The sequence below is a fragment of the Dromiciops gliroides genome, chromosome 3, assembly GCF_019393635.1.
Source record: "Dromiciops gliroides isolate mDroGli1 chromosome 3, mDroGli1.pri, whole genome shotgun sequence".
NCBI lineage: Eukaryota > Metazoa > Chordata > Mammalia > Microbiotheria > Microbiotheriidae > Dromiciops > Dromiciops gliroides.
The window spans coordinates 174,161,983-174,180,426 of NC_057863.1; the positions used below are offsets into that span (position 1 = coordinate 174,161,983).

At 34.8% G+C, this 18,444-nt stretch overlaps 1 protein-coding gene across 2 annotated transcripts in view; it reads right to left on the minus strand.

The window, feature by feature from the left end:
* Positions 1–1,174: 1,174 nt before the first annotated feature.
* The window catches only part of ANKRD10 (ankyrin repeat domain 10), a 51,885-nt gene continuing 34,615 nt past the window's right edge, over positions 1,175–18,444 (minus strand). The window contains exons 5-6 of one of the 2 annotated variants that reach the window (XM_043996581.1): positions 7,866–8,096; positions 1,175–2,889 (exon numbers count right to left, since the gene is read on the minus strand). In XM_043996581.1, the coding sequence (XP_043852516.1) occupies positions 2,414–2,889; positions 7,866–8,096 (707 nt within the window). In that variant the 3' untranslated portion in view covers positions 1,175–2,413. The remainder of the gene's footprint in view (positions 2,890–7,865; positions 8,097–18,444) is intronic. The other variant, XM_043996582.1, reaches the window with a different exon arrangement.

The following is an 18,444-nucleotide window of genomic DNA, read 5'->3' on the forward strand; positions in this document are numbered from 1 at the left end:
ATTTGTATTTTGTATTTGTAGTGCTCTAGTTATTCATTTCTTAAGTTATCAGTGAAAAATTTGAAAACACAAATGATCATTAAACAAAAGCTGAAATCAACTACCTATATCAGAAATAAAAATTAAAACAAGGTAACATCCATATATTCCAAGGGTAGCCAAAAGGAATTCAACCATAATTTCCTATATTATACTTAAAATAAAAGTAGCAAAAGTAGCAGCAGGAGCTAAACATTAATATAAACAGCACCATCACCGTAAGTGCCTAAGAGAGCTGTTGGAATACAACCATTAAGACCTACTATAAACAATCAATTCAGTATTGTACAAAATTTGTTTTCTAACTAGAGAACTGAGAACTGAAAAATCCTATTCTGACCAATGATCCTGAAAAGAGATTCAAATGTAGTGAACTTTCGTGCATTTCAGGTAGTTCACCAACATGGCAAATTCTGGCAAGCTCTTTATTTCTCTGAAATGCCTTTAACAAGGTCAGATTCCTTTTATTCAAGAAATGTATTAAATCTTCCTTCATTATCTAAGAAATTTTGCCATAATTTGGCCCATAAAAATCTACTGAATGCTTTCAACAGCATATCTAAAAATGTAACAGAAGGTTATTCTTCTGGGGAATCCCAAAGCTGATCTGCATTTTTCTAGATAGCTACACGGGCATTTACGAGTAATGATAAACTACTAATATTTATATAGATCTTTACAAAGTACATACATTCTATACAATGTTGCCATGAGGTAAGAAGTGCAAGTATCATTATGCCCATTTTACACAGGAGGAAACAGGCTATGGGGAGGTTTGACTGACTCACCTCCTAACCACAATGGTTAGCAAATGTGGAGTTGGCAATTGAAACCAGACCTTCTAGCTTGGATGTGGTACTCCTGATACTCTACCCTACTTCTCCATCAGAGGAACCTTTTATTATACAAGAGAATCCATTGATGACTCAATAAAAATGGATAGGCAGTATATACAAGCTGAAGATCAAAGATCTTCCCAGCAATGTCATTTCTGTAGGAAAAGGATAAGAATATGGTCAAATGCACCAGAGACTGAGAACAGGCATTAACGTGAATCCTGCTAGTGGCGTGCAGGATTAAATGCCTTATTAAAATAAAATCACTTAGAAGAAAATAAAAGCCAACCCATGGAAAGTGGAGCATATAAGAAATTTATTTTTTATTCAATTTGTAAAGGTCCCTTTTTAAACAAAACAAAAAAAGGATGGCATAGTTCTCTTAGGACACTGGTTTATTCATTTGACATTTTCTCCATCACACCATTCTTCATTATGAAATCACCAAAGCAGAAAATCATTACAATACTTGCAGTGTCGCTACTAGCTGCATCACTGTTCATTTGTATAAAACTATAAACAATACAAATTCAGTAGGAGACTCCCTCAAGGGTCTCTCAACTGGCTAAATATACATAGCAGAAGTCTAAAGCAGAATATACCCCCAAAGAGTGGAGGAGGGAAGGGAAATCCAACATGTATCAAAAACAGTCAAATTGAAATACTCTGACCTAACAAATTCTACAAATGACAGTAATTTTCATTGCATATAAAATAAACCGTGCTAGCATCCCTTCAGTGGATGATCTATGGTAAAGTATTAAGCACATAAAGTAAAAATGCAAGATAAAAATAGTCTAACATAGGATTAACTCCAGGCTGTATTTGTTTGCCACCAAACACTGGGCTCTGACCCACTCCACTTCATTCAAGTCATAAGTCAAATATTTTACTTGGTAACTGACACCAAAGAAGGGACTGTACATGTCCAATTATAAATTTTACCACACAAAAGGTGAAAACTCATTTTCAAGTGTCATTGAGTTCAAGACAAAAGTCCTTTCCTCCATATAAACATTGCAAATTGGTGTGAGAAATCTATTCTAAGACTGAAATAGTTTAGACCTTACAAAAGGAGAGCACATGGGTCTTCTCTTACTATAGGCTCAACTAGAAAAGTAAATAAAAAATTTTATAGCTATGCCCAAGCATAATAAACTTAAGTAATTATGACACTTATTTTTGGCCTCTCGAATTCTATCTCCACCTGTATACAACTCAGTTTTTACAGGTAAAACATCAATTTTTGGTGCTAGTATTGGGCTTGGTGACCAGTAAATGTCAAAAAGGAACTTAATTCTGAAAGAGCATCCCACTATAACAATAACTAGTCACTAAGTCCCACTCATGCAACAAACTAAGACTTCACTTTAACTAGGAAACCGTCAAATGGAATCTTTACTTTTCCCATTAAATCAAAGTGTAAAAAATGATAGTTGTGGCATTCCTCTCCAAATTAATGCTACATGGATATTTCCTCCCAAAGTCAGTCATCAGCATGAATCAATGTGTTTCAAATGAAGAAAATACATTGACTTTTAGGAACCATGATAAAGGTGCATTGTGCCCAAGATAGTATTATCATATTTCTCCTCCACTTTGACAGAATTGGAATGCTCAACAACACTATTAAGTTCTGGGATGCTCTCAGCTGTGTCTCCAAACCCATGGTAATGTCCATAGTGCAAATTATCTCCAATATCATCTAACCAGGAAGGTCTATTAGCTACACAGCTACTTGGGCTCCCATTCAGGTGTAGAGAGCCACACATATCAGGAGAAATGTTCATAGTCTTTTCTGATTCTTCAGCACCATTAACAGAGGGAGTTTTCTGGCTATTTGCAAAAGTCAGTCCTGGAATTAATCCACTGCTAATTCCATTAGGTGCTGTTAAGCATTCTCCATTCCTGTTTTCCATCCCATTGAGCTGTGTCGTGGAAGGGAAGTCCAAATGTCCATTGGTGGCATATCCACTTGTCAATGTATTCAAAACGGAGCTACTGCTATTCATATCTGCATTAAGAAATACACCTGTCACCAAAACTCAGAATCAATGGGGGGGAAAAAACATAAAAAACTTGGCTATACTTAAGTAAAACCTCTTTATTTTTTCAAAATCAATTAGATCTTCTGTAAGGTATTGATAAATTTTCAAGATACCTTGTATAGGTATGTTTAAAAATAAATGACAATATAGTACAGGTTTTGACTGTTAACAATTTGAAAAATAACAGCATTAAAAATGTGGGGCCAAATTAAGAAACCTAGGCTATCATCATTTACTTTACAAAACAGTCTTCAAACTATTTTACAGTACTTTACAAAATAATTGTTTTTGGGTTATCCTCAAGTTATACTTGAAAAATTCCTTGCAAAGCAAATTCTATCAGACTCCAAAGTAAAAAACAAATTTGATTTAAAAAAAATACACTTCAAGTGTATTTCAAGTGTAACTACTCACTAGAGAGGCCTCAACCTGGGTTCAAGCCCAGTCTCAGACTAGTAAAGATTCTGTGACCAAGACTAGTCCTTTACTTTCTTAGTGCCCACAGGCAACTTTGAAACTACCATCCTGGCAGATCTGCATTGGTAGAGGGAGTTACCTCATCTAGGGGTTCCCAACACCAATGAAATCACAGGACCTAACCCACCCCTTTCTAAGAAAAAAGACAAAATGGTTTTCACAAAGGATTAAAATGAAGTGTAACACTTCATTCAAGATCAAGAAAAACAGTATGTAAAATAATTGAAGCAAATTAATTACATAAGCTTTTTATAACAATGTAAAACAATGCCAAGTGTTCTAAAGCAAGTTCATACTAATAATTTAGGAAATAGCATATGCAAATTTCATAGGAATAGTTTTCTTTAAGTAACACTCAAAATTGACATAATTCATATGCAAAATGCCAGGTGACAAGAGCATTGGCAGAATGCACAGACCAGAATGCTTACGAAAAGAAAACGTGAAAATATTAATGATATTCATGCAAAAAGTCATTTTGAATGACTAATTCTGAATTTTATTAAAATTATTATATTCAGGATACATCAGCCACATTTAAAAAAATAAGTAGGGGGAACACTGATTTTTGAAGCTTAAGACAAAAATTTATTCAGCAAAATATTAATATAGAAAAAATACCCATTACAAGTACTGGAACAGACCAATATATAATTACAATTCTGTACTTTGTAACTCAAAAGTATATGTGTAGACATGAATACAGAGAATAAACTAGTTTAAAATTGTCTCTAACCTGGGACATTTAAGGTTTGCCACTTAAAAGTGCTGCTCTATTATAATAAAATGTAGTCTTACAATGACCATTTCAAAAAGTCTATTTCTAATAGCTTTTCACACGTAGAATTTGATATATACCTTATTACCCTAGCATAGCAGTGCCCTATCAAAGTGCATATATTTATTTTCCAGTCTAAGTACTTTACTACATTGCATTTATGCTACAGCTTCATTCTCTCTACCCTCTTCTCTTCAACACATGCCCCCACCTCACCCCTTTCAAAATAAATAAAAGTTTGAATTGAGACAAAGTTTACAATGTTCCAATAGTCATCAATTTTGTCTAGTAACAAGTTTATACACTTTTTAAAGGTAGAAATATATCAATCAAGAGCATGGTTTCCATAAAATCTGCTAAAAACTACAGAGAAAAATGGATACTTTCTCTGATCTTTCAAGTTGAACCTGTAACAGTGTCTTCTTTCTTTTTTTTTTGGTGGGGCCATGAGGGTTAAATGACTTGCCCAGGGTCACACAGCTAGTGTCAAGTGTCTGAGACTGGATTTGAACTCAGGCACTTCTGAATTCAAGGCCAATGAGTGAGCCAATCCAGTGAGCCACCTAGCTGCCCCCCTGTAACAGTGTCTTAAGAAAACAGTATAGTGGAAAGAACACTGGATTTGGAGTTAGAAAATTAGAATTTTGAGTCCCAGTTTTGTCAATTCTGTTTGACCAGGACAAATGACATAATCCCCCTAATCCTTAGGCTCCCCATCTATAATATGAGAATATTTTCACTCCATATCTCACAGCCAAGCATAATGTAAATTTCAGCTGTTATCACAATTTAAGAGTAGATAGTGACCTAAGGTAGCAATTATGTGTAAATAATATTAACAGCACCCCACCCCCCCAATCCCCAGATCATTTGCCCCAGGGGTGGCAACCATATAATTCCTATTTTCCAAGGAAAAAAAAGAGCCACCACTTTTCCTTAAAGATAAAATCTGGCTATGGGGCAGCAGTATCCACTTGAAAGATAAGAGAAAAAAGAAAAAAACCTGATAATTCAAACATCTGTGTCCAATTAATTATCAAAATCTCTTTATTGAGATGGAAATAGTAGATAGTGCAAATGGCTTCCCAAAGGTAATTAAAATAGCTAATCAATTGCTCAAAAAATTGGGTCTGTTGCCTCAAACCTAGCTTACTTTAATCTGATGTAATTTTTTTTTTCTTTTTTGCAGGGCAATGAGGATTAAGTGACTTGCCCAAAGTCACACAGCTAAGTAAGTATCAAACATCTGAGGCCGGATTTGAACTCAGGTCCTCCTGAATTCAGTGCCGGTGCTTTATCCACTGTGCCACCTAGCTGCCCCCAATCTGATGTACTTTTAAAGGAAGAACAAAGGGGAAGGTGGGCAGCCCATTTTCATAACTTATGCAGAATTAAAAGTTGCTCTAAAAGAAGTAATCTTTTTCTCAAGCAGCTAGGTTAAAGCAAATTAGTTCCAGGGATCAACAACCTAAAAAAAGCCCAAGCCAAGTAATACAGCCTCATAACAGTATCATGAAGAAAACAAAAATCATAAACCCACCATTATCTTGCTTTAGCATAATAAAATGTAATGACAAAACCATCTCAGATCCTGCTCAAAGGGGTTTTGGTTAGTACAGTCAATCCCAAATCTGCCACTTGACATTTTACCATTCTGCTCATTTAATGCTGCCTAATAAAGACCTATACTTCCCTTCTTGCTGCCTTTACCTGCTCATTCCACCGTTTCCACCGATGTCCGAACAGACGAAGGCAACAGCACATACACAGCCCGGATTTTGCCTTATGGCGGATCTGCTTTAAGATGCAGCCTCCAGGAATGCATGGCATCTAAAAGCGGGGCCCACCTGTACCAGAGTGATCTTGTTATAGCAGGGTCTCACCTATACAGGTGTACCTCGCTTTAAGCCAACCCAATATATGAAAAATCCAGACTTAAACAAAGAGATAAATCAGGGGGCAAGTATTTGCTTTAAAAAGGATTCACAATAAGATTCCTTAAGATATTCAGCCCCTCCCAGTAGTTTAAAAAGTGAAAATTTGATTTATACACTTTTCAGGAATGCATCCATCTACTGCATAAAGTGTGGTAGATCTGTAACATTCCTACTGGCACAGACCTTAAACGGCAGCATTCTAGCAAGGTTTCTGGGTAGAAGTATAATATACTTAAAATATAACCGTTAAAAGAATACATTTCAAGTGGCTACTTTATTTAGTTAAATGAGACTAGCTGGGAGTTTAAATCAGGATAAGAGGGCAGAATTTGGTTCAGTTTTCAAAATGGTAGGTCCCTGGCAGTGAAAGACTAATTATTGCTAAAAATAAGTGAAAATCAAAATATACTCCTGTTATAAGATTTTTTAAAAAGGATGACAGAGGCTAATAATGATAAAAATAATGTGCCTACTGGCACAAAAAGCTGAGCAGGTTTTTTGTTTCTACTCTGAAATGGGCTTGAACTATGAGAATGATTTATAATTTCAACAAAGTAAACTGCTAGTAAGTCCCACAGGAACAGTTGAAGGCCAAAATATCTGACTTACAAGTTTGTCCCGGTTCTTTTCTTTTCTTTTTTTTTTTCAAGTTTTGCTTTATGGAGTAGCTTTGGTATTCATCCATCTGCATGGTTATATAGATCTTAAGTGCAAATAAACTTGGCTACTATTTTAATTAAAGCATCCATCCATTTGGGAATCCTTATCTACTCTTTTAAAAAAATAGCTTCCTAGGTTTTAGATTATTGAGTAAAACAAGGTAATTCCACCTATAGAAACTATTTACTTTACTAATATACTTATATGGCTTTCCTTTAGTGGTTTTTAAAATACACTAGAAACATAATACATTTCCAAAAGGATATATATATATATGCATATATGATTTCTTTTAAAGTTTACTTTTTTAAAAAAATGGCTGTCATGTTAATTCAGAAAACAAAACATCTATTCTATTATCCCCAAAGATGCACTTGGCATATAGAAAAACAACATTAATAATAAAAATTAGTTTCCATTTCTAAGTATTATGCTACGTTAGTAAAATTCCATTAATAAAACTGTAATCTTTACCTTTCAAATACATAGAAAGGCTGAGAAGAGCTTTTAATTAAACTAATATAACTCAAGATACATTTGTGGTCACTTATTTTTAAACTATTCCAGATTACTATTAAGAAATTAATCTGTTGGTATTTGAAAATTCAAAATGAGTATTTAACTATTACTACAAACAGTTCTTAGCCTATGAGATCAGACATAAAAAACTTGTTAGTTTTGCAAATATTTCTTAAAGGTTTTTTCTTCTTAAGTTTGTTTTAGCTAAAGATAAATGTTCATTTCATTTTTTACTTTTTCACTAATCAAACTATCTTTAGAGCTATTTGCATTCAGGTATATATTACTCTGAAGACACTACCAGTATACTACGTGCAAGATGCAAAAAGTACTTCAAAGTTAAAAAAAAAAGTTTTAAAAGATAAAGGCACATTAAGTTTAAGCCTCAACGCAAAATAGAAAGTGACTTCATAATTATTGACACTAAGTGTCTAGAAATGTTTCCTTGTGTCTACAACACCCAAAAGAACGGGCATTAGAGTAATACAAGTTTAGAAGACACTGGATAACAATGTGCAAAAATTCAAAGAAACCTTTGTATCTTAGAAATAATACGCATACTGATTCTTACAACGACAAGGGGTTTGCATTGATGTAACTGTATAAATTTCTATCTCTTTTGGTCCAATAGAACCACTCTCCTGTTGTTTGATGTCTTCAACCATTTGAATGTTGTTGCAGTTAACAGGAAACTGTCCACTCCCACCTGATACAACAGCAAACTCTCTATCAATGTGCATACTGTCAGCATCATCGTCAGCTCCTCCGTTCACTTGTGGTATGGAGCAAACAAAGCTCTGAGCTGTTTAAAAAAAAAACAGGATGTGATTTTAGGTTATTCTGCACATATAAAAGAAAATATCAAGATAAATACTCCAATTCCATATTTTGTTTTTTTTGTTTTGCAATTCCATATTTTGTAAAGCACACAGAAGTTTAATGCTTAATACTTAAAAAAAAAATGTTACCCTTTTTATCTTGTCCTTTGCTGCTTCCTGAAATCCACATGAACTGCTGCTTACATAATAGTCAACAATCTATATCACAGACCAGATTTTCTTTGCAAATAATTTTAATAACTGAAACATAAAATTTCTTGGAAGTAACAATGCCCATCTGGGTTCTACTTGATGGGCTATGGTATTTGAAGCATATTGTGTTTCCATTCTAAGTCTTTTATTTCAAGAGAAACATGCATAACTTGAAACATTCAACAGAAATGGTGATATATTTAAACATATTTCCCCAGTTTTCTCATAACTGAAATGAATGAAATTTCTAGTAATAAATCACTTAATGATATGTACAAAGTGTTTTTAAATTCCTGTGGTTTTACTTTTATGTTATAAGCCTGCTCATTTGAAACAACTGAGAGAAGAGTTAGCGTAAGCTGAAATTTGCAGTTGAATTGATGTCCGGGAGTGATTACTGAGTTTCAATCAAGGCTGGACAATGTCACCAAACATTGCCAGCATTTAGGTACCACTTTAACAATTGCAAAGCACATTAGATACATGATTCCTTTGGACCCTCACAAATACCTTGTGAGGTAAGCACTACAGGTATTGTCATCTCCATTTTCTGGAATAAAGAAACTGAAGAGCCGACAGGCTGCAATTTTACTTTGGTTACACAGCTATTAAATGTCATAAGAGGGATTTGTACTCAAGTCTCTCCTCTCAGTCCAATGTTCTATTATAGCCTGCTGCCTTTTACCTTAGTAGTGCCTCCCCTTTCTTGGTTAGATCTTAATCCATTCTTGAAAATCACATGGATTCCTCACCTGTAAATGTGTGAAAACAACTGTTCTGACTTAGCAGTTACCTGAAGCCAGCAAAATATGGGCAGATTATAATACACAGGTAGAACTGCAATTGCTTACATATAAATCACATGAAGAGTTAGCCACTGTTGGTGCAAAATAGAATTCCTATAAAGTGCAGTATCAAATGTTATGTAACCATAATGAGCAAACCTGACCCTGAAAAAAACACAAGAAGGTACCTCAGTTCCTTCTTTGCAGAGTTAGGAGAGTATGTTTGTGAACACTTTTGGATTTGACTGATGTTGGTTTGTTTTGCCAAGTTTTCCCCGCCCCCCCAATTCTTTTTAAAATCCTGTTATACTAGATTGGGGGGGGGGCAGGTAGGGAAAAGAGGAAGGGAAAATACTGACAAATGAAAGTGATATATAAACAAAAAAGATCAATTAAATTTTTTAATGTACAGGAAGAGAACACAAGGTTCAAAGATACAGAGGAAAAAATCTTACATATATAATGTTGTTGTAATATTGGAGACATATGAACCAGTTAAGCAATGCACAGACAGCAGCATAACAGCAGTTTCAAATTATTCCCAAGTCTGTACTGAAATCAATGACAGTGAAGTTAATGTGCAAACAATCTTAATGAATCAGAAACAAGATCTGTGTATGATTACACCAAAGGAACAAGAAAGGGGGTAGATGCAGAAGAAGCTCTAATAGACATGCAAATGGGTTGCATGGTATGAAAGAACGTTAAAACATTATTCCTAACTTTGCAAGCTGCTCAAAAACCCAACAATTTTAGTTATGTTCAAGTTGTGGGGTGGGAAAAAAGATTAAAGAGAAAACTGACTTTGTATTGATATTGGGCTAGAATATTCTTAAATATTTTTAAAGACCAAGACTAATTTTACAATGAAGCTGTCTCTCCCACAATCCTCTTTCCCTCCTCCCAACAGGTTCTGTGGAATAAAGTATTCCAAGTGCTCAATATACTTTAAGAACATAAGGGCTATTCATTCTTGAATAAAGCACTTTTATTACAATAAATTATACTACAAATCTAAGCAACCTGTATACATACCTACATTTTATAAAACTATGTATTACCTTAGAAAAAAGTTAATTTTATTAACCTTTTAATAAAGCTGAGGATGAATACCATGCCAAAAGCTCATTCCAAAGACACCTCAATCATCAAAAAAGAAATGCATTTCATAGCCTAGAGGCATTAATGCCCCTCCCCATCTCTTTGAATTTTTAAATTGGGGATTCTTAATATCAAAATCTGCTCCATCCCAGCTTTACAAAATGACCAATGAGCAGAACCAGGAGAACATTGTACACTGTATCAATAACATTGCATCTTGATCAACTGTGATAGACTTGATTCTTCTCAGCAATACAATGGTCCAAGATAGTTCCAAAGGAATCATGATGGAAAATGCTCTCCAAATCCAGGAAAAAAAGAAGTGTGGAATATGGATGCAGGTTGAACCATATTATTTCTATTTTCCTTTTTTGAGGTTTTTCCTTTTTGCTCTTATTTTTCTCTCATTACATGACTAATGCAGAAATATGTTTAATGTGATTGTACATATATAACCTACATCAGATTGCTTGCTGTCTTGGGGAGGGATGGAGAAAAATTTGAAACCGGAAATCTTATAAAAACAAATGTTGAAATTTTTTTTTTAAAAAGCAGTAAATCAAATACAATGTAAAAAATTAAAGGGCAAAATGATATCTAACCACCCAATTAGCATTGATTTCTTTACGACTGAAAAACTATTTCCTAAATTAGAATAGACAGAATTTCCAGAATAACTCAAAACAGAAGAAGCCTAAGAAAACACAGCCTCAGGAAGAAGTATTGGGAAGTATGTACTTTTTCCTTATTTTTATTAAACACTTGGAATGAAATTGAAAAGACAAATTGTAATAGAAGGCCCATGTAAATAGGAGTGAGGAAGACCCGAGTTCAAGCTTGGCCTCAGACACTTGACACTTACTAGCTGTGTGACCCCTAGGCAAATCACTTAAGCCCCATTGCCCGGCAAAAAAAAATAAAATAAATTTAAAGTACAGACGTGGTACTAGTACTATTTAGGTATCATTTTAAGAACAGCTAATTACACTAGTTTAGATTGACTTCTTCATAGTCACTAAGCAATAGGATTTCTAGTTTAACTGCTTTTTTGTTAAGTTTGCATACTAACAAAGAATTAAAATTTAAGTACCTGATGGTCTTCCAGGTCTACACTCTGATCTTTTAAACTTTAACAAATTTTTAGGCTAGAAGCATACAAAATGTTCAAGAACTTTTGAAAATGCTAAAACCCGTAGAACTCATGTTGTCTTGAGTCCATACTGGGAGATTCCACTATATGTATTGCTCTTTTCCCCCTCTTCAGTACTCACTAGCATATGTATCAAATCAAGTACTTTTTTTTTTTTTAGTGAGGCAATTGAGGTTAAGTGACTTGCCCAGGGTCACACAGCTAGTAAGTCTGAGGCCGAATTTGAACGCGGGTACTCCTGACTCCAGGGCTGGTGCTCTATCCACTGCGCCACCTAGCTGCCCCAAATCAAGTACTTCTTACATGAAAGGCCCTGGTTTTTACTCTGTACTACTCTATTAACAAAAGGTTTTAGCACGGTTTCAGTATATATTTTTTAAAAATCACTAGCATGAAAATCATACATGTTTGAATATCAAAGGGCAGGATTTGAACTAGTTGTTTCTAATAACTTGTCTTCGTCCTATTTTAGACACCTACTTTGTTACTGTGCTATTAAATGTTCTTTACTCATTAAAGGATGATGCTCTATACCATTTCATCAAAAAGATGTATCTTAAAACTAAACTAATTTTCAAAAATTTGGGGAAAACATCAAGGTTTCCATTTTTTTACTTCCAGGAAAGTCACTTTAAAAATGTTATATGTGAAGACAATTGTCATCTGCAAAAGCCCAAGATAAATGTTTTAAAAGGAGACCTAACAATAAAAACAATGGAATTAATGGTATTATTTCATATAGGTACTTTGAAAATAAACCTCTTTGTATTTTTTAACTACACCTATAATAATTTGATACGAGGTAACAAGTCAAGGGGACCTAGGTACTGTACTTACTGGGTGATAATCACAACCTTTTAGCCATCATTTCATCTGTAAAATACAGAAAATAGCACCTACATCACTGAACTGTTTTAGGGATCAAATGCATTGTGTGTGAAGTGCATTGTAAACCTTAATATATACATGCCAGCTATTATGAGTGAACAAGGAATATATCATACATGCTCTAAGTTGAAGTTGTCTGGATTGACAAGCATATGTAGAGCAACATGTAAATCTCTGATCTCAAATGATTTCGAGATCCCCTCCAGTGATAGATTGCAACCCATTCATAACTCCCATCTTTCCTGTGACTCCTATCCATCCTGCCACCGCCACAGAAATGTGCTAGAGGCTCTATCTTCTAACATTAGAAAGACAAGTGAAGCACACAAACTCTCAACCTATCCCAAATAGCCAGACATGTTTTACTCTTCTTCTTCCTGGAAATTTTTCCTTTGTTACTTGGCAGCCTGTTCATACTATGTCCCCTGCCATTGCCTTTGGTATGATATGCAATTCCTTTGAGTGTTTTCTGTGTTACAGACTTCAAATGATGGCAGCACAATAGTGTTGAAAAGATGGGCCTTCATTTCTGGGGAAAAACTTGGGGTCATTAAAGTTCTGCAATATTGCAACACTTCAGGCAATTCACTTTATGGTGTAGTCTGGAAATGATATAGTAGATGGACTTCTGGGAGCAATGCTCTGGTCCCTGTTTAATTCTGGTTCCAACTCCTTGTGGGGCAATTGGGGTTGTGACTTGCCCATGGTCACACAGCTAGTAAGTGTTAAGTGTCTGAGGCCTGATTTGAACTCAGATCCTCCTGAATCCAGGGCCAGTGCTCTGTCTCACCTAGCTGCCCCCCTTTTTAATACTTGAAACCTAATATTAATAAACTAATACATTATACATTAGGGAATCTTAACCAAGTCAAATGTATTGAGACGGCCAGTTTAAAGTCTTTAAAGCAATGTTTTATTCTACCAAATTAAATGTTTACCCCAAATTAACGAGATCCTCCATGTTCCACATTTTTTAGTTAATTACAGAACAGCAGCATATTGCTTGTGATACTGCCTGTTCTTTAATAACTAAAAGATGCCATCAATGCATGGAGAGATGTTTCAAAAACTATTTATAAAAAAATTAGTAGGGGCAGCTAGATGGCGCAGTGGATAGAGCATCGGCCCTGGAGTCAGGAGGACCCAAGTTCAAATCTGGCCTCAAACACTTGACACTAGCTGTGTGACCTTGGGCAAGTCACTTAATACCAATTGCCTCACCCCCCCCCCCCAATTAGTATCTTTGTCAATCCTTCATGGTGATGTCTTGGTCATCTTTTTCCAGCATGTCTTTTTCTACATTTTAATCTTCCTATTCTTCAGATTCCTTAATATAGTTACAATCATGTCACTGCCAGCATGGATCCCTTCTATGTACTTGTTCCAATACAGCTGCTTTTCCCCATCTTCATTCTTTAGGGCCATCTCTACACCTCCAAGTATGTTTGTGACTATGTAGTAGCTTTACTGCCCTGGATAGTGTAAAGCTATAATTTTTTGCAGGTCTTTTCCATTGTTGTTCTGTTTGTGGGCCTCTATTTAACATCTTTAAATGCCCCAAGGATAACTTTGCCTAGTTGGCTCTCTTGACTGACTTCAAATAAATGAATGTTATTTTAAAAACACCTCTAGATTCAGAGCTAAGGAGAAAGCTCCTGCCCTCAAAAGCTCAAATTCTAATAAGAGCCATTCCAATAGCAAGATGCGAGAACTGTACTTTGGTTTGGAAAGTTATGGTTTTAGTTGATATTAATCAGTAGATGAATGTAGTACTTCTAGGAGCAACGGCAGTATTAATTTTATCAGTGCTACAAAAAGCAAAGGGGCCCAGATTTATGTATTCAGCAACAAGGAAGCTGTTGATAATATGGTCCAGTTGGGTAGTGTTTAAGTTTGCCTGGCACAGTAGAACCCAAGGGTTAAGTTCTGGAGATGAAAGGGTTGAATTAGGCAGCAATACATACTACTCATAATCTTAAGATTTTATGAACATGTTTAAATTGTAAACCAGTGTTGTCTTGGCCACCATTTCTTTGTTGGTGTTGAGTTCATGTCTGTTGTCCATTATCCATTTTCAATCACATGCTGTATCTTTTTATTCTTCTTTACTTTTTACTAAGGGAGGCAACAAGAGGGCAATCTAGAGATGAACAAGTGGAAGAACACTGAGTTCAGGAATTCCTGGGGACTGGATTAATAAGTTTTAGCTGCAGCAAAAGTACATGCTTTTTGAACAGGATATACAATCTAGTATCCTTCTGACACCTTAAAATAGATGGCAATGATATACAAGCTTGAGAACTTTACGATTAAGAAAAAGGTAATAATGCTACTTGCAACATACCTACCAAAAAAAAAAAAAAAAGCTAAAAATAGCCTATTGCTGATTTAGAAAACAAGACAGCCTGCAGTAAATAAAGAGCATACTTTTGACAACCCACAGCCTAGTCCTGGACCATCTCTCTCTGGGTAATTTCGTCAACTTCCATGCATGACTCCTAAACCTGCATATCTGGTTCTCAGATGAACTCTCATCACACTTCACCACTAGTTTGCCAACCCTACCTTATATCCCATAAGTATTTAAAACTCTGGCCATGTAAAAATGGAGTTTATTTTCTTTCTTCCTAAATTGACCCCTAATTTTTACTGTTTCTTCTAAACAGGACCACCATTCTTCCTGTCACTCAACTTTGCAACCTAGAAATTCTCCATTTTTCACTCTATTAACTTCTCCAAACTAGTCAGCTGTCATGTCAATTTTTATCTCAACATCTCTTTACATTTGACTCCTCTCTACTGCTACAAAACCATCCTTCCCTAGGCCTTCTGTCACTTAGACTACTGGAGACAGCCTAAATCTTCTCTTGACCCTCTCCTTTCGACTCCATCTTTTATAGAGCTGCAAATAGGTATACTAAGGCAAAACTTAAAAGTCCCTTTCCCTTAAGGAACCACTATTCCTATCAATAGAATTAGGCACTTATAAAAAACAAAACAAAGTAATTTTGGGAGGAGAAAAGCAATCATCGTTGAGAATATCAATCAGAAGCTTCATGTAGCAAGTAGTAATTCAGCTGAGCTTTGAAGGCAATTAGATTCTAAGAAATAAGAGTGGGGAAGGGGTATATTCTAGATATAGAAATCAGCCAGGATTTGAGTGCTCAAGTGCCACTTCCTTCAAGGGCATTTTCTCGATGTGCTCAGTTGCTAATGCTGTGTATCTTATATCTGTAAAGTGATTAACAAAATGACTGGATTACAGGCCAGGCATACTTTATATGCAGAAACGAATGTCATTCAACTATTTGACCCTGAAGTTTCCACCTATGACTTGGCCTGTAAGATTCATACAATCTTAGCCTTAGAGGGCGAAGAGACCCTAGAAGGCCATCAATTCCAGACTCCTCATTTTACAAATGGGGGGGGGGATGTCAAGTGAATGTAACCAAATCACACAACTAAGTGTCTTAAAACAGGATTTGGGGGGCGGCTAGGTGGCGCAGTGGATAAAGCACTGGCCCTGGATTCAGGAGTACCTGAGTTCAAATCCGGCCTCAGACACTTGACACTTACTAGCTGCGTGACCCTGGGCAAGTCACTTAACCCCCATTGCCCCGCAAAAAAAAACCAAAAAACCAAAAACAAACAAACAAAAAAAACCCAGGATTTGAACTCTAGTTTTCCCCATTTCAGGTCCAATGCCCTATCCACCACACCAAGCTGCTTGTTTACCTCCAAAAGGAGGAGATTGGATCAGATAACTAAAAACCTTTCTAGTTCTATGAATTCAAGATTAGGCCAAAATAATTATCCATAAAGGACACTTTAAAAAAAACACAACAGTTACACTTCTATGTAAGGATATTTTAAAGCTCAACTTGCTTTTTGAGGTTGAACCTACAAAGAAATCTGAGCATTACTTTAAGTATTGCAAACTTATGTATGCAAGAGTAGCATGTAGCCAGGTTACTGATCTCAAAGTCCTAAACAAAGCAAATGTCTATAATAAAAACAGTTTAGTACCCGAATACATATAAATTAGAACTCCTAAGATCAAAACATTCTCAACTTCAAAACTTTCAAATACATAGTAAAGCTGTGATTTATGTCACAGTAAAATCACAACAGCTATAAAACATACTTGAGAAAGGAGTTTTCAATCTTAAATGCTGACAAGGAAATAATCTCTCATGAGGCTTATGAAATATGCTATAGTTGGACAACATTACCGCTTATTTTTCTTGTGTTGTAGCTATATAGTTGTGAATGAAGCATTCTATAACTCTTATACTAATTATCAGTATATTCCAAGGCTTTATGTATGGAGAATGTCACAAAACAAGAGACAGTATACTGAATATTTTCACCAGATCAATGGGTCTGAATCACACTTTGATTTGGAACACAATTCTTGCTGCTCTTTGGAAATAAACAAAAGCACATTTATATATAATTAGAAGCCCTACAATTTCTGAAATGTCTTTGCAAAGCCAATTACTATTTCTTATTCCATTGGATAACTAAATTCTTATTAAAATCTTAAACTATATCCATCTTATGTCCTGTTTCTACATTAAAATCACCATGTCTAAAAAGAATATACTTCCTTTTAATATATAATTGAGTAATTTTTTTTCATTCAATTGTTGACCAAGAGAAGGATTTCAATGTAAGTAACAGTACATTAAGATGGACAGAATTCTATAGATCAAAGCAGTGAAAATTCTATAAACCCTTATAGAAAACCAGTTTTTAACAAATAAACAAACAAGGATTAAGCACATAATATGTGCCAAACACCATTAGAGGCACTACATACAAAAGACAAAAACGAAACTCTCTCTGCCTTCAAGAAACAAGGGGGAAAAAAGTTTATTAGTTTATAAAGCTAACTTTTAACCTTTTATCATATAACATAGGCTAGTTGTGTTGTTTTCATCCTGTTCAAATTAATTCCCCTTCTGAAAAAAAAAATAACTAAAAGAATTCTTTTACGGTCAATATTGTACCTATCTTATAAAAAGAATGAAAAAAACACAGTCAGAACTTGGAAAATAAAACTACTTAAAGGATAAGACATATTGTCCAAATAAAACAGCAGAAAAAACTATCTGTAAAGGCTAGTAATTTAGCATGTAAACAAAACTACTTTGAGTGTGCATCACAGTAAGGTGTGCCCCCTCAGTTTGATATGTACCACTATAATATGTATATTTTTTATAATTAAAGCCTGGCTTTGGACTAGTCTTATTCGAAAGAAAGTACAAAAGCAAAAGGAAAAGATAGTTACACATTAAAGCTTTAACCAAGAAACCAAAGGCAACCAACCATTACTCATGGAATAGATACTAAAAAGTTGTTCTAGAAAAACAATTCTTAGTTAAGCCTTTGGTTTAAAACCAAAAAGCATTTGTACACAAATATTACTCAGAGCTCATTTCAAACATTTGTAAACAAACAGGTAAGTAGTTATCAATTATCAAATCTAATTATAATTTATACTTATCTTTTTCAGTTTATATACTCACTGAATTTAAAGAAGCAAAAAGGCAGAGGTAGCTGTGAAACTCTGTCAGATGTGATGAATGAAACAATTTTCAAAACTCTGGGAAAGAATAAACTATTTTCCAACAATAGAGAACCTGACCACTTTTTTTTTCTAAAATATTTAATTTTGGCAGCAGTTTCTGTGAAATCAACCTACTCAATAGAATTAAAGTTTGTTCTACATTTATACCCTGAATTTTATATGAAGAGGGTTCAACCGTCTTCTGGATGTTTTAAATTCTTGGTCAATAAGGCAATGCAACAAATAGTAGAAAAGATATTTTCATCTTCACGCCACCTGAAGCACCTAAATAGATCACATTTGAGAAGAAACCACATTTGACTAAAATTAACTTGCCAGTAAGAGTAATTCCTCTTATAAACAAATAGGATTACATCTGTGATAATGTAATCCAATAAAGAATGTCACCATGTGGCAGTTATGCTACCTGATAAAAACAGCACCCCCTCAAAAGGTTCTTTATTTACATTTTATAACCAAAACAGCAAGAATTATATAATAAAGAAGAAAGGTTTTTTAGGTCATTCTAAGCAGCATCTCCTCATTCAGAAGGATTAAAAATAAGATAGCTGTTTGAATATTTATTACAGCTTAAGAGCACTGTTTTCTAAAGAAAGACAGGT